Source organism: Gopherus flavomarginatus, chromosome 13, assembly GCF_025201925.1.
Source record: "Gopherus flavomarginatus isolate rGopFla2 chromosome 13, rGopFla2.mat.asm, whole genome shotgun sequence".
Taxonomy (NCBI): domain Eukaryota; kingdom Metazoa; phylum Chordata; order Testudines; family Testudinidae; genus Gopherus; species Gopherus flavomarginatus.
This window is the reverse complement of record NC_066629.1, coordinates 15,565,541-15,586,162: the sequence shown is the minus strand read 5'-3', so window position 1 is coordinate 15,586,162 and position 20,622 is coordinate 15,565,541. Positions and strand designations below refer to the sequence as shown.

The 20,622-nt window shown below is 40.6% G+C and overlaps 1 protein-coding gene across 9 annotated transcripts in view; it reads left to right on the top strand.

Moving 5' to 3' along the window:
• The window catches only part of ARHGAP32 (Rho GTPase activating protein 32), a 403,957-nt gene that overhangs the window by 195,311 nt on the left and 188,024 nt on the right, over positions 1-20,622 (top strand). For 6 of the 9 annotated variants that reach the window (XM_050921524.1, XM_050921528.1, XM_050921525.1 and 3 more), the window contains exons 3-4: positions 2,782-2,873; positions 4,384-4,468. In XM_050921524.1, the coding sequence (XP_050777481.1) occupies positions 2,782-2,873; positions 4,384-4,468 (177 nt within the window). Of the gene's footprint in view, positions 1-2,781; positions 2,874-3,920; positions 4,004-4,383; positions 4,469-20,622 lie in introns of those variants that run through there. The other 3 variants (XM_050921529.1, XM_050921527.1, XM_050921530.1) reach the window with 2 other exon arrangements.

The following is a 20,622-nucleotide window of genomic DNA, read 5'->3' as shown; positions in this document are numbered from 1 at the left end:
GGTTCCCTCCCCTTCCCATTATGGGCCCAATCTAAAACCAATGCAAGTAAATTGAAACACTCCCATTGGCTTGTATTTATATAGACCACATCAGTGTGGTGCCTCACAGTTTTTAATGTGTTTATCCTCGCAACATCTCTGAAGTAGGGCATTGCTATTATATCCATTTTACAGATGGAAACCTGAGGCACAAAGAGGCTAAGTGATTTGCCCAAGGTCACACAGGAAGTCTCTAGCAGAGCAGGGAATTGAACCCAAGTTTCTCAAATCTTTGGCTGGTGTCCTAACCTGTGGACCATTGTACCTCTCTTATATAGATATATAGCAAAATCTGTATGTAACAATGAGCACCACTCAGGCCTGATTCTCCTCACACTTAAAGATATATTTTTTCCATGGCCTTCAGTGGAGATACTCCCAATTTAGCCTGCTGCAAGAGAGGAGGAAAATTGGGCTTCTCATGACCTTTTGCTGTTGTAGCCCCAGTCCTAGCATTGTTTATTGCCATCCATCACTCTGGCCTGGTCTACACTACGCTGTTAAACCAATTTTAACAGCTTTAAATCGATTTAACGCTGCACCCGTCCACACTACACTGCTCTTCATATCGATTTAAAGGGCTCTTAAATGCATTGGCTCTCCCAGTAATTAGTGAGAACTGCTCAGGGCAGGGACATGTTAAAGCGGCTGTAAGGTGCTGTGTACGTCTATGCCACTTCATTCATTTTTCTGCAGTGAAAATAATTTTTAAAGCTTTAAAAGCTAGTGATAGGGTTTAGGGCTACACCAAAGCCGTGGATGCCAAACCTCCTGAATTATGGCATATTTCCAGTCAATCTGGATTTTGAGAAAGGGATCCATCTCTATTAAATAGCCAAGGTGGGAATTTATCTTCTTGATAGGTTACAGTGCATACAGGAACTATCACGGGGGCGGGGAGGGGAATATACACACAGGTATAATTAAAGCTGGAGTAACCCATTTGCCCATGGCTTGGTACATAAACAGTCTTCCCTATAGTGAGAATAAAAAGGTTAATATGAAACAGTACTACACAGAATGATATAGACAGGTACATGTTTTAATTTTATTTTTATCTGTTAATTATAAAGAGAACAAGAGAAGAAAACTGGAATGTAAGGTTGAAAGAGAATTTGGTTCTCTGATAACACTAAAAATAATTCCAGTTTCTCCTGACCTCACTGGAACTTCTTAATGTCTGTCTGGCATTTAGCACTAAAATATAAAGAAAATCTATTTAAAAATGTATGGACGGTTATTGCAAATAGCAAAATGAATGTCACAGCCCTGTTTCCTATGTAAATTTTTGGACCAATGAACATCCTTATGGAGGACTTTCGGAGCACCAGGTCTGTGGGTTAATGTTTTTGATCCTGAGATATTTCAAATAATGAAAGCCACAACACACATAGGTGAAATTCTTCCCCAGGTGAACAACTTTGTGCCTCTGTGCTATACATTTGTATCTTACTAAAATATAAATTAAATAGAAATCCCACCCACAAACATACCTTTTGATCTGTCTGGGATGTAAAAGATCATTTATATGGTACACCTCTACCTCGTTATAACGCCACCCAATATAACATGAATTCGGATATAACGCGGTAAAGCAGTGCTCGAGTGGGCGGGGCTGCGCACTCCGGCGAATCAAAGCAAGTTCGATAGAACACGGTTTCACCTATAACACACTAAGTCTTTTTGGCTCCCGAGGACAGCATTATATCGAGGTAGAGGTGTATTAGAAATCATGTAAAATTGGTAAACCATTATTGAAAACAACTCTGTTAAAACAAAATGGTTTTAATTCCTACACACACACACACACACACACACACACACACACACACACACACACACACACACACACACACACACACACACACACACACACACACACACACACACACACACACGGCTCTTAATTATTCCAGTGTAAGCTATGTGATGTATTGAGAACTTGCGAGATAACTTAGGTCTTAAATAACATCAACATTTTTTGAGGGAGGCTAAGATGGGAACTGAATGGCACAGATACAACTCACATTTATCCGCACGAGTGGAGCAAAATATTACATGAACATTTCACTCTTTCTTTTCAGGACTGAAACGCCATTAGATGACAGAGTAGGAAAATTAAGTGTCTGGAATGGATATGGATAGAAGATTATGAATGTTAAACCACCACATAAATTGAAAGCTTCTGCCACCCACAAAATAACACAGATGTAAATTTTGTGATGCCTTTTCATTGCCTCTTTTATTATTGATTCATGAATTTTTTTTTTAATAGTTGTTTGCTTAGGCCCAGATTTTTTTAAATATTTCAAAAAATTCTTCCATATTTAAGCACACAAGTAGCTAACCTAATTTTCAACAGTGTTGGATACCGAGCAGCTTCAGCGGTGTTGGAAGTCAAGATGCTTAATTAGGAGCCTAAATGTGGTCTTGGAAGCCTAAAGTTAGGCTGCTAGTTTTGAAAATCTCATCCTTTTTCCTCTTATTCTTAGGGTCTATAATGCATTGGCTCTCCCAGTAATTAGTGAGAATTAGCAAGCTTGTATGTGAGCAGCTAACCGTATTTTAGGTCGGAATCCCTGGATTAATTCTTTCTGTGCTGCAAATTACTGAAGTATATCTTGCATACATACATGAGAATTGCACAGACAGTGCATGTGTTGAAGGCACCAAAGTGTAGTGTTCAATCAAATCTAACGTTTCTCTTTCCTCCCTTTTTTATTTTTTTTGGTGTGTGTGTAGGCGAGAGGTGCAGATATCCCTGAGATTCCAGGGGAGCTGCCACTTCGGACGTGCAGCAGCACAGCGAGCATGAAAATGAAGAATGTGAAAAAGTAAGAGCAATGGGCTTATTTTGTGAGCTAATTCTGTAGCTTTTCTGTCATCTGTGCTCTAACTTCCATGATTCTAGCTGTGCTCAAGACTGTAATAGTGCAGTAGAGCCCCAATGCATCCAGAAGCCAGGCCGTAAGTGCTAAAGGATTTCTGGTAGTCTCCTTATCAGAGCAATGTGGACCTGCTGCCTGTGAAAAGCAAAACTGCTGGTCGGTATGCTCTAAATATTAAAGCTTGGGATGGATGAAGCTTATAGAGGTGGAGGTTTTGTAAACCTTACACACTTGCTTTTGGGGAGAAGGGTTGCAAAGCTACTTTGAATTTTGAATCTCACTCTTGCTGTCATTTAAACCGTGCGGTTTTCCCCCCAAAGATGATTCATTAAAAAAAAAAAAAAGGAGCTCAAGGCAAGCCTGTGCAAAGTATAAGTGTAATACTTCCCCTGTACTCCTGACACAGAGGAAAAGTTAATCTGGGACAAGTGGATGACCTTTATTTTTTTCATTAGAATTTTTCTCTGTCTCTGCTCCGTTTTTCAGTTTCTTTTTTCCACTGTACCTGCCCAGTGCTGTTTTCACGCTACTTTTTCCATTGAACTGTTTTTTTTTCTCTCTGCCCTTGTTCTGTTCCCTTTCTATGCTCATTTGCCTTCCCTCAGCATAATTCAAACCAATGATCTGTGAATGGGGTCCAAATTAGGCAAAAATGACTCGTCCCATCCTTATTTAAAGTGCTGGCAGATGGTCCAGAGCTACCAGCATTGGTCTGTGCATTCAGAGCTATCATGCTCTGATGCTGTTAGGGAAAATGGCTCTTTGTTCTATTTCTGAGCAGCTAGATGCTGTATCTCACTTCCCACTTATATTCCCGTGGGAAGAGTGAGCCAGATAAAGACAATCTCATTGGCTCACAACCAGAAGTATCTATAGGAGTCTGCAGCAGCTTCAGCAGAAGGAAGATCCTGTTGCAGAACCAGAGCATCTCCCTGTCAGCCATTGCTGTAGTTGGGGATGCTTGGAGATGATTATGCCTCACCGCTGAATTTTAAAAAGCCAAAGGATAAATAGCATTTGTTCTGCACCCTCAGATCCATCAACCCGGAACTGATGGGCTGTGATGCCTTTCACAGGTAAAGTTTGACTTTCGTATGTCTCTTGTGTCAGGCTGTTTACAGATTAATTTCCCCAATGCAAGTGCAGGTGGGACAGCTTGTCCCTGCATCCTTCCCTATAGACACTGGCCTTGGTGGTGATGGAATGCATGCGTTTCCCTAAAAAGACAATGATAAATGTCACTTCGCAGTTTAGTTTATCTCCCTCACCAAATCCCTTTCCTCACCGCTTTAGTGCATCAAAATAAGCAGCACTGTATGTTCCCTTAGCTTCAGGATGATGGATGGTCTTGGTCAGGCACTTAAATGTAGATGGTCTAGCTACATTTCATCATGACGCGATTCTGACAGTTGTTTCAGTGATGTGCATCTTATGGGTTGCTCTTGATGTACTTCAGGTTATCCTTTACCAAGGGCCACTTTCCGAAGATGGCAGAGTGTGCACATTTCCATTATGAGAATGTGGACTTTGGCAACATACAGGTAGGTTTCAGATTTCTTTTACATACAAAATTGGGTTGTGTTTGTCTGACTAGCTAACTAAGCTGAGGAAAGCACTGAGCTCCAGATAGGTTTGCTTTGTTTGTTAGAGTGTCTGATAAAAAGAAGTTGGAGCAGAAAGGGTCCCTTTTTGGGAGCTGGTTTGATAAACAGGGCCAGTTTATGCCCTCAGTTACGTTTGTGCACACCCTTGAAGTAAATGATAGTATATATTGCACCTGGGTGAGTTGATGGCAGTGTCTGTAAAGACTGCAATTGGCACAGAACTTGAATGTTTACAGACAACTGATTTAATATTGAGGGTGTTTTTGTCTGTGTGTGTGTGTGTGTGTGTACATATGTATGTATGAGAATAAGCATGTGTGTGCATATTAATGTAGCCCTAGTATATGTTGTTAGAATAGATTTGAGTTCAGGTTTCCCTAATCTGTTCACATGACCCTAGGCCCGGGTCTTATATTCCAGCAGCTCTGCCCTCTTTAAGGCAGAATACAACAAGGGGTTGCCAGTCAGGTTGAGTTCCAGTCCGTTTGCGATGCCAGTTTACCTTCCTGTGTGAATCTGTAGTTCCCTCCAGGCAGAACCTCCCTTTATTGAATTGTACCTGAGATTTGTCCTGGACCAAGAAGCACTATCAGAGGCTCATAAATGGTACAAGCCTCGTTCCCTGCCTTCAGAGACAGAAAGCAGCATCAGTAATGCCTTGAGTATGCACCAGCCAGAGAAGCAGCCTTATAGCTGGAGGGAGGGTAGAATCCCCAGGCCACATCCCTTTGACATCTAAACCATTTTCTTTCATTTAAAGTAATTGAACGACTTACCTTGAGAGTTAAGATTCTGCTTATGTGCATCTTCTGAGCCACCGCTGTGGAATGTTCTGACTGCTAAGGAGTGTGACAGCAGTCGAGTCCCATGTGGGAGTTGATTTTTCAAAGGCAGCTGCTGTCAGGTCACAGGGTTGTCCCATTATCATTGTTTGGAGGGACAAGGTGAAAGGTCTTTCAGGAGATGACTTCAATAAGTCTTCAACGTTCAGGATTTATTATTGTTGTTAGCACTGTGAGGCCCCAGCTGAGTTCAGAGCCCCATGGTGCTAGACACTGCATACGCACACTTTAGAGCAGGGGTCCCCAACGCGGTGCCCGCGGGTGCCATGGTACCCATGGGGGCATCTTAATGCACCCACGTCCTGGCCCCCGGGAGAGCACCTGCCGAAATGCCGCAGCTGCATTTCGCTGGGGACGTCTCTCGATGACAATGCTTGTTTGTGACAAGTGATGTCATCGAGAGGCGTCACCCCCGAATTTCTGCTGGGATGCCTCTCGCTAATGCCGCTTACCGTCGACAAGTGTCGTCATTGAGAGGCATCACCACTGAAATGCCACTGAAATTCGGCAGCATTTCGGCGGGTGCTCCACGGCTGCAGTTGTCCTTCGGCTGGCGCCTGCCAGCCTAAAAGGTTGGGGAGCACTGCATTAGAGCTAGCAGAAAAAACAGGCAAAAAGAGTATGAGAAGAAACAGGCAGAAAGGTGAAATAACTTGCCCATAGTTAAATGGGGACAATGATGAATCAAGGATAGAACCTATAACTTGTGAATTCCATACCAGTGCCCTGTCCCCTCAACCATACCCACTCTCCATGCTATATGGGTACTCCATCTCCATTCTCATTGGTCAGTGGGAAATGTGCCAACAGGAGCAGGATCCAGTCCTTGTACTGCATTGTATTTCTGGAAAAGTGTGGCTATCTCTGCATTCCTACCCATGTCTCCTTTTATTTTGTTAGAAGTGACACTATTAATCTTTTAATCATTTAAAAAAAAGGTTTTATAATGGAGTAGGTGCTAAGTACATCTCTCTCTATCTAGATTTATTTTTACTGCATTGTGCATTCCTCTGAGAATTTTCTTTTCTCTTTTGTCATTCAAAGATAATGAGTACCCAGTCTTCACAATGCATAATACATGTACTTGAGTGAAATTGCATGCTATTGCATATTATTTTTGCTTAAAATATTTTGAAGCCAAATGATTGAATTGCATTTGTGGTTTAAGTATATATTGACTTTTCCTAATGCTGCAGGCACAGTTACAAGACCGATGACGGGGAGATGCTATCACAGTATGAAGTGAGATAGATGTGTTCAGTACAAATTTTCTTCATGTTCTTCTTCCAATGAACCCGAATCCTGATCTGGGATAAAATTTTCAAAAATGAATTAAGGGCTTGTCTACATGTGGAATTTAGAAATGTTAATCTGAATTCCCTTATGGTGTGAATTTAAAGTGGATTAGATAAACAGAATTAAATACCTGTGTGGATGCTTTGATTTAGAATTAAAGTGGCCTTAATTTTGTTTATTTTAATTCACTTTGGAAGTGAATTGAGCTAAACTGATTTGAGGTCACTTTAATTATGAATCAAAATGTCCACAAAGAGGCTAAATGCAGTTAAATTAATCCACTTTAAATTCATACCTTTAGTTGATTTGGATTAACTTTTCTGAGTATCCCCGTGTAGACCGTAGGCTCCTAAGTGCCTACGTTATTTTGAAAATGGGATTTTGGATCACATAACGTAGGTACTTGTGAAAATTTCCCCCCATGGTTCTTATTTAGAAAACAGTTAAGCACATGCTTAACTTAACAATGGGACTACTCATATGCTTAATGTTAAGCACATGGTTCAATGCTTTGCTGAATCGGGGTCCTAATTACCTGCCCTATTCCTCGTTTCTGTCAAACAGTGACTACTAGTGGAGTCAAGCCGTACAGTGATTTTGTAATGTGAGCAAAAACACATTCAGGCACAGCTTGAGATTCATTGCTCGTGTGAACTAAACCCCATTTGAGCCCGAGTCTCTAGCTATGAAAGATTAGGGGCATTATGATGCTTCCTTGGTAGCAGAAGACTGAATATTAAAAGGCCAAAGAAGAAAAACAAATTAAAACCATTAGTACAGCATGAATATAGTTCCCTGCTGTAGAGAATCGTTTTGGATAGACCTCACACATCTTAAGTGGTGCATTTGTGCTAATAAATTGAAGGAGACTAGACAATAGAAGTAGGCTGGAATGACATACTTTTAAATGATAGTTTGACACCTAATAGCAAATTACTAACTTTAATCTGAAGGGCTAGTGGGTGTAATTTCCTTTGAAGAACTATTCATGCTTAATAATTTGCATAGTAGACAGGCAGTATTTTATGGCGACATTAGTAATTGTATAAAGGTGTCTAATAACAGTTTGGCCAGCTTTCAAATTGATTTTTAATGTTTATGTCGTCTGTGATAGGGGTTTGGTTGAGCAATGGGACTTGACAGCTTGGAGACTCATTTCTAGAGAGGCGATCCTCTCTCAGTCTCATGGGATGGGTGAAAATGGATTTGCTCTCTTCTTACCATAGTGCTGGGTTAACAAAATCATGCTCATTTCAGTATGGTTTTCCTGTTAAGAAAGACGCAGGAGTGATATATGTCTGGGCTGTTGCATGTCAGTGATGAGGTGCTTTGGCAGAGCTGTATTTGGCAATAGTGCTAAACATTGATTGCCTGGGTGGTGCTGATCAGCATTCATGTGGCACTGAATATATCCACTGGATTTTAGAGATTTAGATGTTCAGCCCCCAATGAAATTAATGGGTGTTGGATGCCACAGTACCTAAGGAAATTCTCTAAATCATAGCTGGAAAAGGGTTTTAAAAAACTTTTCTTGCTACTTTCCATAGAACACAAGCCAAGTGAAATTTATTATGCAAATGATGATGAATTCTTCTGAGGATTGAGTCACCAGAGGGCAGTAGAGCTGACCATTCATGTAGTCGCTAAATCCAAACAAGGTGCTACAGTTTATTGTTTCTGAAGAACAAGCTGCATTAGTTTATTTGGGGTGTTATAAATAATAAATGGGTTTATGGATTGCGTATGTCCAGCCAGTGCCCTAGCTCGGAGAGGTCTATGACACCAAGACCCACAGTTACAGGGGAATCTTGTTGCTGGATGAGTTGCTTACCATAGTACTCATAGGCCAGGTCTCATTGTGCTGACACTGTACAAACACACCAGCTCTGTTCTGTCATTGTGGGAGGTGGCCTGATAGCTTTTATACATGGTGTATTTATGCATATTCCTCTGTGGCTGGATTAGCATGTTGTGTCCCAAAGGCTGTGTCGATTAATGGACTGAGCACAGCCCTGGATCCAAGAAACTTCTGAGTTCTAATCCTGATTCGACTACTTGCTACTCTGGCCTCAAGAAAGTTAATTTAATAGCTCTGTGCCTCAGTTTCCCCATGTATAAATAGGGATAACACTTCCATACCTCACGTGGATGTACTGAAGCTTACTTTGTTCATGTTTTCAAAGCTGCGTACAAAGCTTAAGTACTATATGAATGTTAACTATTGTCATCCAACCTATCCACTGAAGAACAGGAGGTTCCATTAGTCAGCAGTAAATGAATAAAGAGCCTCTGAATTATTGCCTTGCTTGCTAACATTTATATTTTCTTCCACATTGAAGCCATGCAGTAAATGCATATTCAGTCTTGATTTGAGGCACTGAAATGAATGGTGGAAAAATCCTTTCACAAAGACTACTGCTATCATTAAAAAAAACAACCCCACAAATCTTTCTGCAAGATTTCCGTAAGGCAAAATGTTAGCTCACTAGGCAACTAATGGAATTTATTGGCACATCCATTTGGGATCAAAACTTTAGTAATGGGATGTGCTTTGTTGATCTCAACATTGCAAAGAATTTACTGGTATATTGAGGAAATAAATTATATTTAGTATTTCATTTATCCTTCAGGTCTGCATCATTGAATTTTTAATTATTTGCTGAAAGGTCAGGCTCTGCATGATAATTTTTTTTAAAATCTAACAATGGGTGAGCTTTCACAAGTCTGACTGGTTTTGGTAGGAGGAGGAAGGAAGATATATGTAATGCAGCCCTGTCTGCAGAACATACCTTCTATACCAAACATTATTATGTGGCAGTCGGAATGTACTGGCTCAATGTCATTAGACTGGTTCTTAATCTTCCCCCTCCCCTGCTTAGCTGCTCTTCCCTTTCCACCCTTCTGGGTCCCTAGTACTTTGTGATGTGGTCCCTTACATATGTCTGCAGCCCCTCAAAATTCAATTGATGGCACATGGTGAAAAGACTGAAAGGCCCCCAACCCACATTGTTTATAGTATTAGGCAGTAGTGGAAAGCACTGAGCTGGGAGTCAGAAGACCTGGGTATTATTCCTTCTCCTTCCACTGACTGTCTGTGTGACCTTGGGCAAATCATTTAGAAATCATTGAGTGTGTACTAAAAAACACTTTAGTACACACTCCATTTTAAAGGTACATGAATAGTAGAACATTTAGGGGGTGGCCATTTTCAAGACTTAACCAAAATTATCCTGTCACTTATCTTGTTCACAACCACTCCACATTCCCACATCACTTTATCTAAAACTGTACCAACTCCACTTCTCCAAAAGAGCACCTGAAGTTCATTTCTAAAAGTGACTTAGGACTCATTGACCCCAAGTAAAACCTAAAGCTTGACTACACACAAAACCATGCAGTTTTAAACAATTTATAGCATAGTGAGACACAGTCCTCCTAGGGCGGATGCAGTAATACTAGAATAAAGGTAAGTATATCAATATAGTATATTCTCATAAGGCAGAGAGAGGGAGAGATAATGGGCTCTGGAGGTAGCTTTAATTCTTGTTAGAAATAAAATTCAATTTTATTCTTGATTTTTCATGCTCTTTGGTTGAGTGTGCATTAGAACTGCAATATGAACAGCTGAGCAGCATAATGGTTAGTCAGTCAAATTTTTTGCTCTTTCCAGAGTCTAGTGGGATGGAATAAAGGGTTATCATCATTCTCTTTCCCGTCAGGCACCCTTTTATTTGACAGATTACCCCTTCAGGCCATATGTTTAGTGTGAATATTTATATAGCAGCACAATGACTGACTGACTAAAACCCCAAAAGGGATTGCTGCGCATTGAAGGCCCACTCTCTCCCATCCATCAGCCCCTGGCATTGCAAGTGGTATAAGCGTATTATAAGTGTATGATCAGTGGTAGTGGAAGTCCTTGAACTCAGAATCACTTCCTCCAGGCTAGGCAGCAGCTGCTAGGAATTTCTATTACAAGTTGAGCAGTTTTGCAGCAGAATGCCTTCAGCAAGCTGAGACTTTGCAGCCAAGAAGACATGCCACGTTTCTGCTGTGGCTGTAGTTGGAGCCTGTAAGTGTCTTTTCCTGGTGTGTCTTAGGAAGCAGACCCTTGTAGAGATCAGCTTGGTTCTCTTTGTGCCTTTTGTGAGCAAAGCCTGTTGTTAAGGAGTTTTCTTTGTTTTTGTTTTTAAATTATGTTCAAGGGGGAAAAAAACCCAAAACTTCTAACTATATATTTGTTATCTAAGGGGGAAAAAAAAATCTCCAAAGAACGTGTGAAAGATTCAAAAGGAAGTACAAATGTTAGGCTTGAAATTCACTGTTAATCTTACAAGCACAAAACAGCCTTTCTCTTCCTTCCCTTCCGTAAAAAGAAAAGGGATTTGCACAGTAGAAATCACACAAACAACGATAATTCTGCCCTATATCATTACCCACAGGAGACAGTAAGCCCAGGAATTTGCTTTAGGTTTTTAAAAAAATGTTTGAGAGGCTGAGCACCAAGAATCCTTGTCGAGTTTGCAAGCTGTGCATGGATGAGCCCTGCTATTTGCCAATCTGCAAAAGGGATTTCCTCTCCCCAGACTAGATACCACCATCCCCCTTCACCTTGCTTCTCATCCTCTCTGTGGTGCTCTATTCTGTTTCTTCCAGACCAAAGTCTCCTGTCCCTTCCATAAGCTTGCTTCCCTGTTGTTCTTCCCTTCTCAGTGGAGGCCATTGGAGACTTTGCAAGGTCTTCTTTGACAGCCTAGGAAATGAAGAACAGCAGAACTCACAGTGAATATGGAAGTGCTTCTAATAACTAAATAATTCTGCCAGTGATTCTCCCAAAATTGGCACCAGCTCTTGCCAATGTAAACAGATTATTTTTTTTTAAGTGGATTTCTAGGCCAAGCTTCTGATGCCAAAAAAGGTTAGGAAAGTATTCAAGTAGTAATTTCACCTCAAGTTTTGGATCCTTTTATTTCCCACATGACTTATGCAATTTGCCACAAACACCTCAGAAAAAGTCTACACTGGAGTAAGATCACACCTGTGAAATTTCAGTCAGATTGGTTTTCTTCCAGCAAATTGGGAAAAATCAAACAAATTGGGGAAAAATCAAACAAATTTATTTATGAAGGAAGGATAATTTAAATCGTAACTCTGCAATGGTTGACGTCTCTCCATAATACAATAAGATTGTTGCTAGTACCTGTACTTACTCTTCTGGGGAGCAAGGCAAATTGACATGTTAGGACCTTTGTCCCTCTCTAGTGGTTTGTCCCCGTAAGAGGGTCACAGAATCTCTAGCTTCTGGAAGAGTTAGTCCTCTAGGTCAAGCCACAGTGGCTCATCCTTTTACCTCCAAAGCCAGGTTCAAATCCTGCTGAAGGCCCAAGTGGAGCCGGATAGGTTAACATTTTTTATATAGCCTTTTACAGTTTTATATCTTTCCATCTGTAGGAGACAATCAAGTCCCTTCTGTTGTTGTGCATGTGTAAATCCTATTGCTAGAAATAGGGTTAAATGGAATATGTGGGTCAGATTCTCCAGTGTGGTGGAGCTGATCTCACGGTGTTGCACTGGAATAATTCAGAGCAGAATATAGTCATCTTTAAAAGAAGTAAAGGGTGTTTCTACTCTGCAGTTGAAGATCTAGTACTGAAGTGTATATGAATGACCAATTTCATTCTGTTCTGGTTTTCTTTTGAAACCTGAGTATGTATCCAGCTGCCTAGTCTTCTCTTTAAATGTACTGTATTCAGCACCTCCTACCAGACTGACAGGTCCTGGAACCAAAGTGCTGTAAAACGTGTTTATCTTTCTCTTTATAAAAGAGGGATTCAGTTTTCTACCAATACTAAATCTAATGTTGTATGTGGTTACTGAATTCTCTCTCATAGGAGAAGTTCACTCTGTTACCATCACTTGTGATTAAATGCCTATGTCTGATCCCAAATATCCCCTTCAGTTTAGCCCAAGTTGTCTTTAAGTTTAAACTGAATCATGATGCAGTGTAACCCATGAAAATTTATCACAAGTGAACAAGGAAACTTTAGCTGTTGAGTCATATGACCATTATTCTTCCATCTCTTGCCATGAATAGGATAAGATCATTGGCTAAATATTAGACATCATGAGCCCAAGTTGCAAGGCTTTTGATGTGCATCTGAATGTTCTCAGAGGATCAGGAGGTGATTTCAAACAGAGTTTTGGTCCACCTCTAATAAATATCTATATTTCCTGATGCCCATGTTCCTGTTCCACTTGGTTTGGATACTTGCAGTTGGTGGTGGCTGAGTTTAACAAATATTTAGAAACAGACATTTCTTGGAAAAATACTGCCAGACTTTTTTTTAATAAGATGTTTTATGGGCATATTTGAGACAACAAATCTTCCTTCCAAGCATTTGTAGTAGGGCTGTCGATTAATCACATTTAACTCACGCCATTAACTCAAAAAATTAATCATGATTAAAAATATTAATTGCATTAAATCACAGTTTAATTGCTCTGTTAAATAATAGAATACAAATTGAAATTTATAAAATATTTTGGATGTTTTTCTACATGGTTATCATAGATTATATTCTGTGTTGTAACCAAAATCAAAGTGTATATTTTTTATTATAAATATTTTCACTGTAAAAATGATAAACGAACTTGTATTTTTAGTTCACCTCATATAAGTACTGTAGTGCTGTCTCTGTCCTGAAAATGCAGCTTAAAAATGTAGATTTTTTTTGTTACATAACTTCACTCAAAACCAAAACAGTATAAAACTTCAGAGCCTACAAGTCTACTCAGTCCTACTTCTTTTTCAGCCAATCACTAAGAGAAAAACAAGTTTGTTGGAGATAATGCTGCACTCTTTTATTTACAGTGTAACCTGAAAGTGAGAACAGGCATTTGCTCGGCACTTTTGTAGCCGGCATTGCAAGGTATTTACCTGCCAGTTATGCTAAACAGAAGTCTTAAAAGAGCAACACTCTGATGTGGAAACTGCTTTGGATTGTTATGGAGTAGAACCCATCATCTGGATGGACTCATGTCCCCTGGAATGGTGGTTGAATCATAAAGGGACGTATGAATGTTTAGTGCACCTGACACGTAAATACCATGCAATATGGGTACAACAGTGACATGTGAATACCTTTTCTCACTTTCAGGTGACATTGTAAACAAGAAGTGGGCAGCATTATCTCCCGCAAGCGTAAACAAACTTGTTTGTCTGAGCGATTGGCTGAAGAAAGACTGAGTTGACTTGTAGTCTCTACAATTTTACATTGTTTTATTTTTGAATGCAGGTTTTTTGGTACATAATTCTACATTTGTAAGTTCAACTTTCATGATAAAGCAATTGCACTACCGTACTTGTATTAGGTGAATTGAAAAAGATTTTTTTTTTCCTTTTTTCTCAGTGGAAATACTTGTAATCAAAAATAAATATAAGGTATTCTGTTTTGTAACTGAAATCAATATATCTGAAAATGTAGAAAACATCCATAAATATTTAAATAAACAGTATTCTGTTAATGTTTAACAATGCGATTAATTGCAATAATCTTTTTTTAATCACTTGACAGCCATAATTTGTATCAGGATCAGGGGAGAATTGAACCCATGCTGTTTTCCTAAATCTGGGACACTTTGGTGAATCCTGTACCTTTCATTAATTGACTTAATTTGAATCTGCTGTACATGAGCATGCTCCTGCTTTCATTGATAACCTAGAAAATACTATGCATGCAAAGATCTGGGTGAAATTTTTCAAACTTGGGTGCCTAAAATTTAGGATTTAAATCCATGTATTGAGCCCCTGATGCTTCAGATGTGCGGAACATGCACAACTCAGATTGATGTCCGTGAAATCTGAGTTCTTAGCATCTCTTTGCAAATTAGGTCAGTTTTATTTAGGTGCCTAACTTTTGGCAGCCAAGGTTGAAAATTTTGGCCTGCAACATGTGTACAATTTCTTTTGTTTTACCACCAAAGGTATATGGAACTAACTTGAGCAGTTCTTGCTTTTCTTCAGCGTGCAGTGGCTATTCAATGACATGAGTAAATCTTAAGAACTGGTAATGCTGGAACAAGCCCAATGATTAACTTTGGCAATGACCTACAATATTTGCCTTCATCATAAATCATCGTTAGTGGCATGTCACCGAAATATAGATATAAAAAGTTCTGATTAGCGACTGGAGCACAGAAGTGTTGGAAAATTGTTCTTCGTTAAAGGTTAATGACCTGGAAAAACAGAAAAATGTATAATTTATAAATATTTTTTAAATATATTTATAAAGAACCCACATACTCCAGAGAAGTAATTATTATTTCATAATATTACATAGTTTGAGAGGCAATTAAACTTTTGCATATTTATAAACAATAAGTCACTCTTTTAAGAAGAACATTAAAAATACATTGACTAACACTTTATGCTGTTTTAAAAATATGCCAAGCTGATATGTTTTTAATATCTAACAAACTTTCTATAGATGTGATCCCTGGCTTTTATAGTAGCAGGTAATATTTTCATTCTCCAGTGGAGACTTGACATGCTGGTGGATGTATTAGCTGTTAACTCAAAAATCATTTGGAACATTTGCATTGCGTGTTTACTTTACCTGCTTGCATGAAAGACAGTTTATTTAGTTTTGCTTATGTGCCAGAAATTCTGATTTTAAAGACACAGTTGGCAGCTTAAGGGCCAGCCAGTTAATGCTGCTTTTAATTAGCTTTAGATTTCCAGTGGTATGTAGGTACCTTTATAGTGCACTTCTTGCTCAAGAAATCTGGATAACAAATGGCCTAATCCTGCAAATTTTGTTCATATGAGTAACTCCATTCACATCATTGGGACTACTTGCTGGTTAAGGGTATTCATGTAAATAAGGATTGCCAGATTTCATAGGTTGGATCTCTGGGGAAATTATTGACTAGCTATAGCAGTGTAATCTACTTTCTAGGTTGTTTTCACTTTTAAAAGTCAGCAGTTCCCCCCCCCCCCCACTCAACAGTGTCATAATCCATTTTCTCTGGTGTGTCAATCAAACATTGGATTGTGGTGTCACTGTAAAAACTGGAGGGAGGAAGGGCCATTAGAATACCAAGAAGAGAGCTGCTCTTTGTGCACACACATTGATAATCTACACCATACAGCAAGGAAATACAGAGAAAGAGGCACATGAGACTAAAAGGCTGTATTTATATATTGTACATTAAAATGTTTGCATGTATGCCATGGGTAGGGCCCTGCCAAATATACAGCCATGAAAAACACATCATGGACCATGAAATCTAGTTCCCCCCTGTGAAATCTTGTCTTTTGTGTGCTTTTACCCTACTATACAGATATATTATACAATACTATACCATGCCACCCTTTACTTCTGCGCTGCTGCCTTCAGAGCTGGGTGGCTGGAAAGGGGCGACTGCTGGCTGAGGGCCCAGCTCGGCTGTCAGCAGACGTAATGGTGGCAATACCATACCATGCCATCCTTCCTTCTGTGCTGCTGCCAGCGGTGGCTCTGACTTCAGAGCTGGACTTCTGGCCAATAGCCGCCACTCTCCAGCCACCCAGCTCTGAAGATAACGACCCTCCAGCAGCAGTGTACAAGTTAGGGTAGCAGTACTGCAACCCCCTCTACAATAACCTTGCGACACCCACCGCCCAACACCTTTTTGAGTCAGGACCCCTACAATTGTATCATCATGACATTTCAGATTTAAATAGCTGAAATCATGAAATTTATGATTTTTAAAATCCTATGACTGTAAAATTGACCAAAACGGACAGTGAATTTGGTAGGGCTGTAGCCATAGGGGAATCTCTCTCCATGGCGCAGCTATGAATTGCCATCTTAATAAGCTTCACATGTCAGAGAGGTTGTTTATAAGATCTTCAGAGTTGAGCACCAGAGTTTTGTTTTAGCTCTTAGAGATAAAGAACTGTACAGAACTTCTCAGGGTTCCTGGGTGTTGATATATGGGTTTTTGATTTGGGCCCTTTTCTAGATTTAAAATGACACGCACACATGACCATGGAGCTATATGCCAGAGGCATTCTTGCAAGTCTGCAGACTTTGATGTTTTCTTTGTTTTAAATATGATTTGCTTTGTTCCCAGTGTGCATAGGATGCGAAGGCTCCTGTTTCTGGGTTGTTCCTGCATGAAGGTTGTGACCTTAAAAGCCTAAGGGACTTAAGTATTGAGAGGCAGCTTTGATCTCTGTTATAGATTCCACAAGTATCAATTATCGCTCTCCCTTGCTCACTCTTACTTCTCCTTTTACTCCTGGCCATTATACCATCAAGTACTTAATTCAGGTTGCAGTCGTGGCGTTAAAGACATTTGAAGCTGTATGCTCCCATTACACACTGGCTAGAAGTACAGTTTATCAGTGCACTCAGGACTTGGCTCTGTGGCTCGTATTGATGTAATATTTAAACTGAAATGTGTGATGCTACCTCTGCTGGACTCTCCATCTTCAAGTTTTCCTCTGCTAAAGCATTGCACTTCTCTAATTTCTAACTCCAATAAAGTCCACATAACACATCCCTTGCTCCTGATAAGCAAGCTTCTTGGGTTTTTTTCTCTGCCCCTCCACCCAATTAACAGAACTTTAATAAACAGGTAATGACCTATCAGTGTGGTATACATGTTTTCAACACACAAGATCTACCATCTTGCCACGTTGACAGACTGACGGTTCCCTATATATCTCCTCACTATATGTTCCATTCTGTGCATCTGATGAAGTGGGCTGTAGCCCACGAAAGCTTACGTTCAAATAAATTTGTTAGTCTCTAAGATGCCACAAGTACTCCTGTTATATTTGCGGATACAAACTAACACAGCTGCTACTCTGAAATCAGTTCCCCAGATGACTTTTACAGAAAGCTGATTTGGAGAGGCTGAGTAAGAGCCTGAATTTATGTGGTCAGGCACTGAGGTTAACATGCATACCCCTCTGAAAAGCAGCAAAAGGTTTCTATTGATTCTCAGTGGTCAGGACATAGGGATTTTTTTAAGCCTCATTCAAAGACTCCAGCAACAGAGTAAACTTCTGCATCACCATACTGAGGAGTGATGCCAGTAATAATTCAGAAGTAAGAATGGTAATGAATCACCAACCAACCAACCTCATGAGTAATGAGCTATTGAAATAAAAATACAAAATGGCATATGCTTCAAAATGTATATGTTCGTAATCCATGTGCCTGCCTTAAAATTAAAATTTAAACAGGTAGCAGAATCTGCTTCATGAGCTGCCAGCTGTCTATCTTGTTTTGTGGTTTAAACTTTAAACTTTATTGGGTGAATGATAAAGCTTATTAATGTGGTCATAAAGCAGATGATCTATCAGAAAACCTCATTTTCAGGCAGTGTTTATGGTCTTGTCATGCCAGTTTGTGTTTAGATATTAATAAAAATCCTCCCAACTTGCTGTTACACTCACCACATCTGCATAGCTGTTGAGAATGGGGCTTTAATGTTGCCTTTTTTATTGCAAATATGAAACTTCAAAAGGGTCAAACTTTTACAAGCTGACTTAAAAATAATTGTGGGCTAAGTTCTTATTTATCAAATTTCAGCTTGGAGTGTTTTTAAAAAAAACAAACAAACAAAAATAAACCTTAATTTTACAGTCTGAGGTCTGATTACCCTGAAAATAGGACTTATATTGGATATGCTGGCCGACAATATATGACTTTTGTATGTGGTAAGCGCAGTAATAACTGATTACTGGAACAGCTTGAGGAATGAGCATTAGGGAGCTGATGCCTGGGGGTCAGAAAGGTTTAGGTGTAAAAGCTGTGAGTTTTATCGGATGGGGCGCTCTGATAAAGGAGCAATGGGGACCATAGGATGCAGGGAGGAAAGAGGAGTGCAGGTGGCAGAATCTGCTTCATGAGCTGCCAGCTGTCTATCTTGTTTTGTGGTTTGAAGTTGGATTTAATTTCACAGGTTTTTGACCAGTTTAGAGTGACCCCTGGTGCTAGTTCACTCACTTCGAATTATTAATGCATGTGCATTTTCACCATATTATTAGAGCTGTAAGTAGTACTTTGAATACACTCCATACTAGTTTTTGTCTGTCCCTTGGTTTTTACTTCTCCTGCTGTGGAGTCTTTGCTTCCTGTCTGAGCTCTTGCAAACCCCCTTCCCCTGTATACCTTGAGTCAGCAGCCATGTGGCTGCTTTCCTGTTAATTCCAGCTGAATGGAGCTTCCTTTAGCCCCCTTTGGGTGCAGTTCCTTAATCAGACAGAGATAGTTTCTGCTGGTCAGGGCAAAGCATTCCCTCTTCCCTGAGCATGCTGCTTCTGCATCTTCAAACTCGGGGAGTTTAGAATTCAGGACTGGAAATCAAAATAAAAGTTCTTAAGCCAGTATGCTAGTTCTTTTTTTCCGACTGAATGAGTGATATACTGCCACCCTCTTCTCCACGCAGGCACTACGGTGTAGCTGCACTGGCAGGAATGTGTTTGCTTCTCTAGGTATTTACACTGCATCTGTCACTGTGATTTGAGTGCCTTCCATGTTTAAAGGTGACCTGGAAAGTAGAAAAAAAAATGCGTTTGTGTCCTGTTTTGCTCTTTCTGTTTGTTTTTGTGTAAGAAATTCAGGTCTTGTTCAGCGTGAAACTCCATGTTGCAGGAGGCAAGAGGCTGAATGCTGAGCACTTGAGAGATGAGGGGATTTTTCATCAGGCTATTTAGAACTCTCTTCTTTTTGTTTGCACCCTTTTAACTGAAACATCTAAGAAACCTTTGGCAGAAAGGACATCATTGTGAAAGACTCAGCATCCCAGCCCCTCCAGTTAAGTGGTGAAAGAACTCTTCCACCAGATCTGAGGCTCCTAACTCCTCCAGCAAAACCCTGGAAGGGTCAGGCTTGATGTTCCTGATATTTTGAAGCTTCAAAAAAAGAAGGGGGGTGGGGGGGAGAAAAACCTAACCTCTTAAAAACAACGACGAAAAGAGCAGATCTTTCTTAGTGAATAAAAAAGAAGCAAAAGCAGACAGAAAAATATTGTACAGATCATCTTTAAAGAATAAACTATCTTTCTTTTTTTTCCCCTTATTGTTCCATAATCTTAGTCCCTGACAGATGTTAATCAGATTGCTTAATGTGCTCAGATATCATGGTAATGAGCACGGTATAAGAACCTGTGTTGACTAGAACAGAGTAGAAGACTTGAGTCTCAATTTAACATCTGTGGGAAAGACCCAGTCTGGTAACTTTAAAGCATGTGTCCCAAGCAGATTTTTTTCACCTGATTTCTAGGCTTTTTTCTAGAGCTACATAATTGGAAGTTAAGTCAGGCTTGCAAACTCGTGAGTAAGGCAAAAATATGTCTCGGCGGTCGTGGAAGTCATGGAATCCATGACTTTCAGAGACCTCCATGACAGTGGGGCACCTCAGCAGCCCAGCCTCTGTGAACAGTGGGATCCTCGCAACTGACCTGCCACTGCCGGCGACCCCTGAGTTGCCCAGCCGCTGCTGCTGGCACAGGTCCTCCCTGCAGCATCTCAGGCGCTGCGAGCAGCTGGGGCACCCATAGCTCCCAGCCATCACTGCCAGCAGCTTCAGAGGGACATCAGAGTTGCTCAGTGGCTGCTGGTGTAGGGGCCCCCCTGCAGCTCCCCTGCCGTCGTGAGCAGTCAGCTCCCCCCCACAGCTCCCAGCCGCCAGCAACAGCAGAGGGACCCCAGAACCACTCAGCAGCAGGTGGTGAGGGGGGCATTCACAGCTACCCAAACTCTGACACTGGCAGGGACATTCCCCTGCCCCCTTGCAGCTCCCAGCCCGGCAGGGTGGTGGGGGACTCCTCCCAGCCACTGGGCAATGGGGTCCCTGCAGCTCCCAGCCACTGTAGGGGGGAGAGAGGGGCAGCAGGGTGCCAGGTCCTCCCTCCCCATTTTGACAGGGATGTTTTTAGTAAAAGTCAGGGACAGGT